This window comes from Charadrius vociferus, unplaced genomic scaffold, assembly GCF_000708025.1.
Source record: "Charadrius vociferus isolate BGI_N301 unplaced genomic scaffold, ASM70802v2 scaffold111, whole genome shotgun sequence".
NCBI lineage: Eukaryota > Metazoa > Chordata > Aves > Charadriiformes > Charadriidae > Charadrius > Charadrius vociferus.
In genome coordinates this window covers 3,236,180-3,249,809 of record NW_009647046.1, presented here as the reverse complement: position 1 = coordinate 3,249,809, position 13,630 = coordinate 3,236,180, and the positions used below count along the sequence as shown (strand labels likewise).

Genomic DNA, 13,630 nt, shown 5'->3' with positions numbered 1-13,630 from the left:
GGAAACAGATTTCTGTTCCCTGGAAATTGCAGAGAAACAAAGTTTACCTATTTCTTTTATAGGTGAACTCCTCATTGGTAGGCCTGGACTACCAAAAAAAGAGGTGGGAGAAGGGGAGTGGTTTGACTAGGGAAACATCATTAAGGTATTTGAAAAAGTAAAGTTATTTCTGTACCTGCTTAATTTGCAAGCCAGGTTGCTGCAAGAGTAACATGGGGAAAAGAAAGTCTCTTTGTGTGCTACAGTCATTGCTGTATATTTAAATTCAGAGCAAGAAAAAAGAAAAGAAGGCTTGAGCCTTTCTGCAAGTTTGGTGAAGACTGCATATGCTCAGCTTCCCGAAGCGTTCAGGGAAGCTCTGCAGCAGGGAGTGACCTCTATTAGTCACTGCAAGAGGGAAAGCACAAGGCATCATTTTTTCCCCCACCAACTCTCAGTAATGAAGTAAAATGGCTCTAGCAACCTCACATTATTCTTAAATCAGGAAACCAGCAAAGGCAGGGGGAGGAACCTTTTTGCAAGGGAACAGCCACCTCTTTCACTTGCTCTTCTATATAACAACTACCAGTGCATTCAAGAGCTCAAACTTCTACCACGTCAGTAAAACAAAGTCTTTCCTGCCTACACAGAGACAGCAGGCTCTGTCTGGAAAAAAACCCACAAAACTGGAAGGGTAGCAGCAACAATCTCAGAGCTCACGTTGACATCAACTGACCATTTAGATATCATGGCAGCCTCTCCTATAGTCCAGGCTGTGGTTACATTCTCATGATAAAACTAATTTGTATTTTCCATTTTTAGGAAAGGCCAAACAAACAATACTTGCCAAGTTTGTCCACAACCTGCACATCTCTCCCCTCACCACAGCTAATTATCATGTCTCAATGTTCATGTCACCTTCAGATTATCACTTCACTTTATGTCTGGCACTGACAAATTAGGTCTTCATTCATTCCTGTGTGTCCAGGCTAACATTTCTAGAAATCATTCCCCTGCCCCACAGTTTTGGCCTTCTCCCCTCAAGTCCCTCTTTCCCAACCACAAACCTTAACTTCTTGTCTCTGCTTGCAAACCCCTTCATAACTTCTATTTACCCCACTGTTCCTCACTAACTACTGAGATATTACTTACCTCTATTCACCATCATTTTCAAGAATTGTAACAAGTGTCTTTGGAATTATTTCTTACCATGCCTGAAAACAGCATAAGCTTTCCCAAAACTACTACATTACATGTGAAAGGTTAAGAGAACCAGAAAAACCTTCTTTCCACAGTGCAGGTAAGGTCTACACACTGTAAGTTTAAACAAAATGCTGAGCCCAAACTACAAATTCTGGGACACCAGGGTAGCAAGGGTTCCACAGGTAATGGGCCTGAACATAAGGGGTGGGGAGAACTTATATTGGGTAGGATCATTTAGATTTGGCACAGGCCACATCCTCACCGATGTGCAGTCTGAGCAGCCAGCACCGTACTGCTGCCTCTCTTCTCCAGAGCTCAGTGTCCTCCTCTTGCTCAAGTCTCCCCTTTTTTAGTGAACTCAATACGTCACTGCCACAACAGATACCAAACACTTGAATGAGCAAGCCACAACTGTTGTGAGCAATTAGGAAAAAAAAAAAACCAGTAATAACGCAGGTTTTGTGAAATAAGGAACAAAACAAGACAGAATACACCAGTGTATATGCTCCGTCTCCACAACAAGATGCCTTTTGTAGCTTTAGGTAAGGCAATTTCCTCCTGCTTTAGTCTTGTGTTGTCCATCCCCTCCCCAAAAAAAGTAAAGGGAATAGCACTACCCTCTTCTCCTATTTTGATGGTAAATTTCAGTCACAGAACCATCTCCTAGTAGGCAACTCTGTACCCACGGCAGGGGGCAAGGAAATGTTCTGGTTGTTTTGTTTTTAAGGCTAGGATATGAGCGACATGCACCTTTTCAGTCAGTGCTTTACACAGCGAGAAAGCTACCAGAAGCCAATATATGCAGAGATCTGAACAGTCTGGTCATATAAATCAAAAACCAAAGCAGCACATCAGAAGCTCAGGCTCCAGCAGAAACTCAGGAACGGGCTGCAACAGCGACTACCCTCTTTCCCATTTTACATAGAGCACTCACCATTGCTGGGCAGGAATGGGAGTGTTCCTACCCTGTTAATCTACTTCAACCACAGACTGGTCCCAGTTTGACCACAAGTCAACACCACATCTACAATTTAGAACCGGAAGAGGCATCCGCTCATGGCCATGAGTAAGCCATGCCTATTTGCATCAGAAAAAAACCACCCAGACATATTCAGAGCCTTCTGATGGAAAAGCCTAAAAATTTAGGTAACAGTTCAAGGCATACTTGAAAAAAAACCCAACCAACCAAACAAACACAGCCCCCTGCAAAAGGTGACTGACCAGACTCCAGTCAACCCCTGCCAAGAATCCCTCCAGAAAATAAGCCCTATATTAAGGAATTCTTCTGAGGAAGGATGAGCAACCATTTAAATACAAACAAAACCTTTGAGAAGGCAGACTGCAAGCAAAGGCTTGGTAGGCAATGAGCAAGAAGTCCGGACAAATTCTGCAAAGTTGGTCTTTCACAGCTCTAACTCAGGGGCATTTGCATGTCAGAAAGACAAAATTCCTGCTTCACCTCGAAATCCACATCTGTCCCTTTCAAACCCTTACAAAAGCTAAGACGATAAGCTGCTCCCTTGTTTGCATTCTGTATCAGAGCCATTTCCCCTCAAGATCCCCATTCACACCTTTCCCCAAACACTGAAGAACTTGCAAACGTATTGTAACTACGGAGATAAGCTACAACTTAGGACTGGGGGCAGGTGGTGGTCCTCAAGCTACCTTGCTTTCTGTATACAAGAACTCAAACTTTCTGGTTCCGCAAGGAAAGCAAGGAGCAGAAGCAACATTACCCCCTTGTGGCAGCAAAGCAATATGGAAACGAAATAGTACTGAGAAATTCAGAAGGGAACAGACTAGGTGTTTCTTTGTATGCATGGAGAGCTACGTGCTGCCAGAAAGGCCATCAAGACTGAACAAAGACGTGATACGAGCTGAAGTCCCCGCTCAGGCCGGTACCACCACTTCCACCCTGCTGCACCTGGTGTTACTTCATGCCTGACAAGAGCAGGGCACAGAGGTCTGCGTTTGGCTAACAGATGAAACCACAGGTAGAGTATTTATACCTTTCTAAGAGAAGGGCTACACAACCAAACTCACTCACAATGTATAGCACCGATGACTGGATCACTTTCATAATCCTATGGCTTTCTCGACTCAGACAGAAATCCTAGATTGCTAACCCCCACGCAATCTTAGCTCAGGAAAAGACAACCAGGTTCACATCACGTAGCAAGAATGCAGGCAGGAGGGACCTCAATCCTCAGACAAGAGCTGGCAAAATGAAAGACAGAAATTTCACCCTGGACCCTGTTACATGGTTCCAGGAAAGCTACTCAGCATGCGTCACTTGTGCACACTGCATACGACAGACAAAAACACACCAAAACCCGATGCCTTTGGTCAGCTGTGCAACTTCGGCAGGTCAGTTATCTCCACAGCACTGCGGACGCTGCACTTTTATACACTCACAAATGAAACAGTTTATACAAAGCGTCCCCAGACAATACAAACTCCCCCACCTCACATACACTCCCTCCTACCTGTGTGCCATGATAAAACCATCACCCAGGACAGTTCAAAAGACTTCCCAGATTTTCAGATAACTTCAATAGTCTATCTTGTCTGCCAAACTAAATAGGTGAGGCAAGGTGAAAACACTATGCATTCATAAGACACTGGCACATAAATTACTCATACCACAGCCTACAGCATTTGACCTCTGGAATGAGTGCAATGGAGTGGTTAGAGAAGTTTAACATAATTGCCAGACAAAGCTTCTTAATGGAAGAATAAGGATAATAAGCATTTCCGCATGAAACACAGGTCTCATGCAAACCTGCCTGGCAATGGGACAGGGCTCATCTTTCACTTGCAAGAATTCATTCAAATCTCTAGTCAAAATAGACAGGTAAACAGTATCAGAATTGCCCCCTTAGTACATTAAGAGCAGCTAACTTTTGAATGCATAGATGACAAGTTTCCACTTGTGTACTTTTCTTTTCCCCCTTTCTAGGGATTGTTTCACAGGATAAGGTTTGAAATATGTCAACTAGGACACACATGGCACTACTTGCTCCCTGCATCCCTTCTAGACAGACTGCGGCCTGGCATGCCATGCCAGAACCCAGAAACAAAACTAGATTTAAAACCAGAAGATTATTTTTTTTTGTGAAATAACACACCAGTTCTCCAGATATCACCTGTTGTCATATTAAAATAGCCAAAGAGGTGGCATTTGAAGATGTGGATCAGTTTTACGAGACAGCATTGCACTGTACCTGTCATTAACTGATGAGCTGAAATATATTTCAGTGGAGGCCACTGCTAGGATTTTACATATCATTTTTTAAGAAGGTGGCACTAGCTCCTCTCATAGAAGCAGCTGACTAGAAGAATCCTCTTTCATTCCCTGTTCAACATTTCATTATCAACCTGAATTGGCCCACACAGCAACAATGGCTTAAAGTACTTACAGGATCTTTACCCTCACTAAGATTACAGTATTAATGCAACACTTTCTCAACCCATTTTTTAATTAACAGGAAGTTATAGAAAAACTAAACTAGCTATCACCTGTTGCTCAATTATCTTTCCTTCATCCAGATTTTGCCAATAGCACCAATTTTATGCAGCACATTTTACATGACAACTTCAGGGATTTCTGAGGCTCTTTTCACTTTGATGTTAGAAGTGAGGCGAAGATAGATCCACAGGGGGGGAAAAACCCTACATTTGAATTAACGAGATCAGCCTGGAGAACCTCAGAAAAGCTGAAGCTCTGTCTCACCAACTTGTGCTTAAGGTAGAACATAAACCTTCCCCAATTTCGTACCTCACTGACGCAGCTTCAAGAAGCACACAGCTCAATGCTCGTGCTGCTTTCAGGCCAAGCTGAATGTGACAGGACTGCTGTACTGACGAGGCTCCCAGTGACATGTTCCTCCTAATTGAGGGGCCAGAGCTGTTAGTCAGGAATAGCTTCATTACATGCTTATTAATGCCTTCATGATTAGCCCAAGATAATTAGCCCAGCACCATCAGAAAGAGCAGAATTCTCTCCCTACCCAGCTGACATAGCTGCATCAACAGAATTCAAAGAACAGCCTTCATTAAACTACCTATTAACTTAATTGACCCTCTATGGCAACGTGGTCCCAGCAAGCTACTTCTCAGCCAGGCAACACAGGTCAAGGAATGGATCCTGCCCACGGACAGGGAATGAGAATATACACACACACTTTCCAGATGCAATTTTTATCTGAAGTTTTTCAGCCATCCTTGGAATACAGAGCTCAGTTGCCCAATGAGGACATCTAATGGAGAGACAAAGAAGAACAGAATATGAAACAGGTTACAGGGAAGTACATGGATGTCCCCTGATGCTAAGAACTAACCCAATGTCCATAGGCACAAAATGACGTTGATTGAAAGCCTGTATGCAGTTATTATTTGTACCTTCAGGCCTGAAGGTTTACCTTCCCTCCCCTATTTCCCCAGCACTTTCAGCATCACATAGCTTACGTCTCACGACCATTAGCCACCACCTCTGCATGCTTCTGCAGCCGTAAAGGTTAATAGACATTTTGGACTCTGCTGTGCAGGAGTGGTTCCAGCACTTCCTATTGTGGAAGCACACCCTAGGTCTGGGAGACAAGAAGGCTGCATGTGAGGATGTTCATTCTATGCAAAATTTAGGTAAGCGGGTGGTTGCTGACTTGTTATAAGGAAAAATGTAACAGCTGTCTTGAGAAGGACAGAAAATTACACCTGCAGGATATAGCTATCCCACAAGCAGGCTTCCTTTTAAGGGGAAAGATTTCATAAAGCTCCCCACAAGTCCACCCAATGTGTTCGACTGGAAAGGAAATTAAGTTTCACTTCAAGGAAATTGCCATAGGCATTTGATACCAGGCTGCTCACTGCTTCCAGCTTCCTTACCTCAGTACTGTACAGTTACCTGAATTCAGTTAGAAGGGAAGCAGAAGCCCCTGCCATGCCTGTTCCTGAGAAAGGCCTGATAACAGAAGGAGGAGACTGGGAAAACAGAAGAATCCCTACAAGCCTCTCAGCAACCTCTGCCAAAAGGGTTTCACTAAAGGTTTTATCTTATAGGAATTCCTCTGGAATTAAGCTCACGCATTGAACCACACACTCCAAAATAACGTCTCAGCAAAAAGCACCTGCTTGCACAGGCGATCAGGCAGGCAGCTAACCCAGCACAGATGCTACAGCCACTGAGCAGGTAGCAGCAACCACTATGGGAGACACGCCAAGCAACCCAGAGATTTAGTGACACAACTCCAGCTGTTAGGCAGCAACCCATCCAGCTCCTGCACACTGGAGTGGACTGAGTTATATGCCTCAGGGCATTTTTTAATTATACAACTCCCACAGATCACGTCTACAGATCCCACCACACCCCACTGTCCAAATATGTGCCAACCACCTGATCAATAAAAAGGTTATTTGCCCCATTATTTCTGACACCACAGTGTCTCAGCCAGAGAACAAGCTACACAGTGGAGATATGAGCATGTACAGCTATTTCAAAAGAAAGACAATACAAGACTTACTTAAGTGCCATTTTAAAGCTAAATTTGTCAGCTCCTTCTCACCTCTCTGCCCTTTAATAGGAGACTAGAGGATATCTGATTTAAATTAACTGCAGGTAAGTCCAGGCCCAAGAAAGAAGTAGCTACCATGTAATCAGCTTGAGACTCTCATTATGGCAGGCTATTAAAAAAACTGGAGCAAGAATTTAGAAGCAGATGAATAATTTCATGATCACCACCACTTATTTGCTATGCAACTACAGCAACAAGAAAGGCAGTCACTGTTCCAGCCTAAGTATAATCAGCTTATCTGCAGGAAGAAGGAAAGAATTCCCTTTCCTCAGGCACTCCTGTGTACAAAGCCTCCTCAGTCAGTTACATCTGCATCCAACCTGGAAACTTTGCTTTCCTAAAGCACAAAGCGTCCATTTCTGAGAAACCGCAGGACTGGACCTTTCCTCAGACAAGCATACAAACCATTTGACAGAGGGGATGTCGAACTGAAACCCGGTAGGGAAACCCTATGCAAAGTACCAATGCAGCTGAATCGTCCATACAAGCCAGTGGATACACTTTCACACAAAGCACAGGTCCACAAGTTTGATTTGGCTCGTTCTGTTTCCTGCAACACATGTGAAGTATAAAAGAATACCCTTCCAAAAAAAGAATCGTCTTCTGAAGAATGAATACAGCAGAGCCTAAAATTTTCAGTGATCAGCATGGCCCCAACCAGCTCACCCTAGATCTGGGTCAATGGGAGCCCCTTTCAAAACTTAGCTCTTTAACAAAGGCAAGCAAACTGCACGGATTTGACCGAACACTCGCAACTAATATACTCAAACCACTGACACAGAGCTTTGACTTTTTTTTTGCCCTATATGGCAACACCAAGGAAATTACTGTTAACCCTTCCAACTTAACGACTACAACCTCAACAAGACACAGCACTTAAGAAAGCAGTTCTCACTACCCATGCCCGATTTCCCATGCCTACCCTGGTCAGATTCTCCATGTGCAGCACGTGGGTGGTATGGGACACAAAGGACAGTGTAGTACATTCTGTGTTCCCACCCTTCTGCAGTGTCTGGGAAACATCAGGAGCACAGTTCACGCCAGAGATCTGCTGCCAGGGCCCACCCTTTTGCCTGTCTGTACTACCATCCTCCTTTTCCATTGAGAGGTCTGGCATTTGTTCTTTCAACCTTCAGACACCCTCAGAACCTATCTGCAGCATGACAATGGCAGCTATAAAAGACATCAACGCAATGTCTCTGTTTTCATCTACATAAATAGCACATGACCATATGAGAAAAGGTGTTTAACTCCAAAAATACTGAAAAACTCAGACTAGATGGGAAAGGTTTAAGAAAAAAAATAGAGGAGGAAGGCCAAGCATATCTTACCTCCTGAGTGAATCCTCCTCTGAGCTTTCCTCAGGCATTTCCTGGTTTAAGGCCTCCTGTGATACATTCCCAGGTCTGCTTGAAGCCGACTGGCTGTAATCTCTTTCCCAGTGCCCCGTCTCCTGGTTAAAGACCACTCCCACGGTCCTCTCCTCCTGCGGGGTGGAAGAGCTGCCCAGCTGCAGCCTGCTAGAGGCAGGAGCTCTGCCCTCGGTTCTCTCTGCAGGCTGCACCTGGCTGGTATTTGGAGGCACACCCTCAAACGTGCTTTGGACCTGCCCTGGTGTGTAGCTAGGCGTGCTTCTTTCCCAGCGCAGCGTGTCATTGTTAAAGGTCAGCAGGTTATGACAAGCGCGACAGCTGTTCAGGTGACCCCGGGACAAATTGGAATTGTTTTCACTGCTGTGTGGAGTCTGCTGATGGGAGGGACCCGGCCGATCAGGCTCAATGTTGTTGTTGAGCATTTCTTGAGCCTGTTGCGACTGCCAGGGCTCCCCACCAATCCCCTGATCTAACTCCTGAAGCCGGTCATATTCCAGGAAGAATCGCCTCAAATCACACTGGAGCTCATTACGGATGCTGGCCGGATTGCTCGGGCCAGCGCTACTACCACTGTCCGCCTCAGCCCCTGGGGCCAGAAAGCCCCTCCCTTCTGTTGCAGAGGTATAGACCGATGCCTGGGAACCTCCCTCCTGCTGCCTCAGCACCGACAGCAAGCTGACGGAGGAGGCACTGGTCCTAGGGGGAGGCATGGCTTCCAGCTCTGACCGAGAGCTCATGTTCAGCACTGTCCTGGACCAGTCAGACCCACCTAAGCCCGAAGCCATCTCTCTCGCAGACTGTTGGTACCGGGACTGGTGGCCTGCCAAGGGCCCGCTGAGGGACCGCCGTGTGGGGCCCAGGCTAAGGTTGCGCAGGGTGTTGCCAGCAGTGCTGCTCTGAACTGTGCTGAAAGCAGAGGGCCTGTTAAGAATCCCCTGCTCCTCCTGCGCTACAGATGCCTGCTCTGGGGGTTGGTAAGGCTCTGTCTGCACAGAGGAGAAGGAAGTGCCAGTGGCCCCAGAAGACGTGGAGGGTGCGTTTTCCTGGTGTGGGAAGAGAGAAGAAGGAAGTCTTGCACTAGAGCATCGGCTGCAAAGGCACAACATCCCCAGGTGCTGGCAGCACTCTGCTGTGGGATAGCTGACACGCTCCCGGAGCCTGTTATAGACAGATGCCCTTGTGTTCTCACTGGCTGGAGGCGGAGGTGGTGGTGGTGGAGGCGGTGGAGGGGATGGGGTAGCAGAGTCTTGAACACTGTTTTGCTCTCCCACCTGTATGCCGGAGGAGCGGGAGGACAACATATGCAGGAAGTTGTGGAGAAGGGGTGTGCGCCTCACAGGCTGAGAAGGAAGGATAGCGCGCTGGCGATAATGCGGCATCTCTGTGCTGTCCACGGAGATTTCCACTTCTTCATCGCTCTGCAGAAGGAAGCAAAGTTCAGTCACCTCACAGCAAAATCCTATACCTCAAAATAAACGGCAGAAAGCCAGCTACCATCCCAGACAGATAAAAGGATGCGACAAGTCCCTTCCTAGAGGCATTGACTTGCAGGAAACCAGCTGACTCTTTATTTCAAAGTTCATTTTATGGATCCAGACAACCTTTTCCTACAGCCCAGTGAGCTTTGACAATACACTGTTCATACCAACAGAAGCATCAGCATCTGAGGGTCAGCAGCCGTGGGGAGCATTGTTAATATCTAGTGTAGCTTCAAATCCAGCAGAATGTCACAACAGAACTGAAAGAGCAGGGCCACTGGGACATCTGTCCCACCACTAATGAGACAAGTGAGGGCAAAACAAACACACTTTGGAGAGCTCTTTAATAGCCCTGCACATAACACAAGAACATTCATGTGACCAATTAAGGCGAGACAGAACTCAGTGTAGAAGGACTTCAGCTTTTCAGAAAAGCACAAGGCTGCTTAGGAACAGACTAGGATTAATATATGTAGAGCGTCTTTTAATTAGTCAGTCAGCACAGGTACTGACATTCCCCTTACCTGCTGGTTAGAAGGGTTAACAATTGCTGTGAGCAAGTAATGTCCCAAGGGATCAAACCGTACCAGCCTAAAACAAAAGCAGAGCCAGAGTATCAATCACCAGTTCACATTCCACATTGACACAGGAAGAAAATCCCACGTGAAATATTGGCAATGAGATCATTACTACATTACCATCAACTTTGTCTGAAGGACATCAAAAAGGTTACTAATTAAGAAGAAGAAAACACACTTATCTAGCTGAAGACTGCAGCTATTTTGTAGTCCACAAGAAGACTATGTAGAAGTTAAAAGCTGGAAGCAAGTACTGCTGTATCAATTGAAATATCCAGGAAATCTTAGGGAATATGTACATATATATTACAAATTGGAATTTGGTACAAAGGGAGAAATTAACTTTCCTTGCGTCTTATTTTAGTTGCCCAAAAGAAGGCATGGAGTTTCCAGCAACGCAATTTCCTCTATAACTGCACCAGAGTAATAGCTCAGCACTGTCTTCCAGCAACTTCTGGGTTCTCTCATCCTTATGGCTGACAAATTTAATAACTAAGCTTACAAATGAATATGAAGTAGACTCTGGACATTTATTAGGCATACGTCAGGTTACAAATACAAACCACCAAGCTGATCTATTATTTCCTATTCCTTTTGTTCCTGTGCACAGAACTGTTTTTCTACCAGCTGGGTCAAGGACTGAAAGTAACGCTTCTCTTCACTACCTCAGTGCAGAGGGTGCAGCATCCCAGATGAACCCCCTCCCTTCCCCAAATCTGACCGTTTTTCACATAAAAGTGTTCTCTTCTCCCAAAAGCGAGAACTCACCTGACCCGCTCCATTTCACTGGCTGTTTTCACCACTGCAAAAGGCTCCCGACGACTCCAGTCCCAGAAATGTATCTCATTGGCAGTTGCAATCAGCAAGAGCTGAGCCGTAGGATGAAAGGCAAGCGACGCAATGGCATTGTTGCTATCTGTGAACCAGCTCTCACTTCCACCCTGGGTGAGGAGTCAAGAATCACAAGCAGTTTATCACATAGTTTGAGATCATTAAGTTTCCATGTATGTGCCATCTCTCCAAGACTCTGCCTAGATCATGGTAATGATATGCCTTCTTGGCAACAACAACAGCTGCTTTCATACAAGGTCATGTGTCACATCTAGAACATATCACTACCTGAAACAGTGACCATAGATGTATTTCTTTAGGTGTGTCTCAAGAAGCCTGTAAAAACATTGCATTTCAAAGCGACCTGGTAAATATATGTGCTTTGTCTCTGTGCCAATCACCAGATTAGGTAGAACTGGCAGAGCAGCAGCTTCTCTAATTAAGAGTTCAGATATGCTCAGTGAAGTGCAAAATGGCATGTCTTTCACATAAGCTAAACAGACACCTTGCACAAAGTTCTCCAACATTATCTGTACCACTCTAATCAAACAAACAAGCAAGGCTAAGAAGCATGACCTACCTGGCGGGATTGAACGAAGAACCTGTTACCTCCCCTCTAGACAGAAGAGGACAACTATGACCTGTTCTACGCTTTTAGACACAGATCCCAGCAAAGCTTCCAAAGAGCAACCAGGCAACATTTGGGAAACAAACTTGGACAAAAAAGGTCACCACCCACCAAATCCCAAAGGCACATATGTTTCAGGAAAGACTTACGTGTAAATCCCAAATTCTAACCTCCCCATCTAGGCATCCTGAAGCAATGAGGCCTGGGATGGTGGGGTGGAAGGTGACACACCAGGGAGTGCGGCGATGTCCAACCAAGGAATGAACACACTTGCCCGTTTTCACCTCTGTGATGTAGATGTTGTGGTTCACATGTGTGGAAGCCATTAGAGTCCTGGGAATGCAGAAGGTAGGACAAATGTTAGCATGAGAAGAGTACAGCAAAACCAGATCGTGGTTAGCTTCATCTCAACAGGGTCTGTTCACACCTAACCCAGCAGCTCTCCCACACAGAGTCCCACGCTCAAAGGGTTTTCACCAACGGCCACAAAGCTTCCTGTGGCCAGATTTCAGGGTCCATGCAAACATGAGCTCATCCGATCTGCAAGTACAAACCTGACCTTGAAAGTCAGAGTGAACATGCAGCTCAGAAGGAACTCCTGAGTGACAGTTTGGGGCAAATAAATATTCCCAATTCTCCACACCATCTCAACCTCTGTCAAATTAAGTGATGCTAAGAGAGATCCCACCTCCATTTCTGTTTCTAAGACACACATCATTCTGCTTTGTTTTTTAGTCCTAGATATCCCAGTGGGTGTGCCACATCACTGGCATGATGAGCTAAAACACCCTTTACTCCCTCAAGTTTCTTATGAAATCCCACGGTGGCCACAAAGATCCTTTTTCCTTAGAACTAGGCATCACTTGGGTACCTCAGAAATTAAACACCAATTATGCTCAAAGCTGTGAGATTAGGAAGGTGCACACTTTCCATCCATGCATGTCCGGAACCAGGAGTTTCACTCAGCTATTCAGGACTGGACAACTCAAAGGGCACAAGCCTCCACCACTTTTGTAAGTGTAAGGAGACTGCTGAAACAGGGAACGAACTAGGAGTTAATTACCTGTCTGGACTAAACGCCAGCAAGAAGGTGGAGCGTGGACTGTCTGGTAACTCAACTTTCTGAAAAAGCCAACAAAGCAGGAAGTGTTGCAAGTGTCATATGATCATACTTAAACTGTAGTTAACTGTGTTAACACACAGACAACAAGGGGAACCCGCTGCAGGAATATATCTAGTATCACATCACTGCAGGAACTGAACAGAGCCAGAGAGCACATCAAATGTACAATAACGCCACAATTTATTTCAAATCCCTGCCTCCCTTCCCCCACTCCGAGATCAAACTATGCACCTCTATCCCACAACCTTACCTTGCCCTCCCATTTCATCCATCGAGTTTTATCCTCCACCAACTCCTGCAAGAGCCGCTGAGCACCCAAGGCTTGGGTACCCCGTTCCCTACCCCACAGGATGCGGACAGCATTCTTCTCCGGTACAACCTTCATGGCTCTCAGCAGCCAACGTTACACCAGCTACTGGGAGGAGACTCCGGCAGGTTCCAGATGACAACCACCACCAAGCTACAAATAGGCTATCCACATTTCAATTCTTTATCTTCATGGAAACCTAAAAAGAGAAGAGAATTATAAGGAAGGCAGCTTTTACCTTGATCACCTGGATGAAGTAAGAGCTTTAAATCCCAAAAGACTAGATTTAAGAGAAAAATCTATCGTCTCGCCCAGCTTTTGCTACCTTCTTCCATTACCAAGACCCAATTTTGACATTTCTGCAGCATAAGATTACTTTGAAAGCATCCAGCCATTTCCTTGTACACATGCCCTAGGCATACCACACCAAAAGAGCATAAAAAAATTGGCCTTGAAAGTCTTTCCCTTCCCTCCGTCTCCTGCTGTACATAATAAAGAAAAAAAGATTTATGAAGAGACAGTCTTTACATCCTGAAGATTTAGGTCCTATCTGGGAAGAC

At 45.4% G+C, this 13,630-nt stretch overlaps 1 protein-coding gene across 4 annotated transcripts in view; it reads right to left on the bottom strand.

Annotated features, from left to right (window-relative positions):
• Positions 1-13,273, bottom strand: part of AMBRA1 (autophagy/beclin-1 regulator 1) — a 124,789-nt gene extending 111,516 nt beyond the window's left edge. For 2 of the 4 annotated variants that reach the window (XM_009895666.1, XM_009895667.1), the window contains exons 1-7: positions 13,014-13,273; positions 12,704-12,762; positions 11,790-11,973; positions 10,950-11,122; positions 10,128-10,194; positions 9,397-9,543; positions 8,084-9,111 (exon numbers count right to left, since the gene is read on the bottom strand). In XM_009895666.1, the coding sequence (XP_009893968.1) occupies positions 8,084-9,111; positions 9,397-9,543; positions 10,128-10,194; positions 10,950-11,122; positions 11,790-11,973; positions 12,704-12,762; positions 13,014-13,148 (1,793 nt within the window). In that variant the 5' untranslated portion in view covers positions 13,149-13,273. Of the gene's footprint in view, positions 1-8,083; positions 9,544-10,127; positions 10,195-10,949; positions 11,123-11,789; positions 11,974-12,703; positions 12,763-13,013 lie in introns of all 4 variants that reach the window. The other 2 variants (XM_009895664.1, XM_009895665.1) reach the window with 1 other exon arrangement.
• Positions 13,274-13,630: the final 357 nt, after the last annotated feature.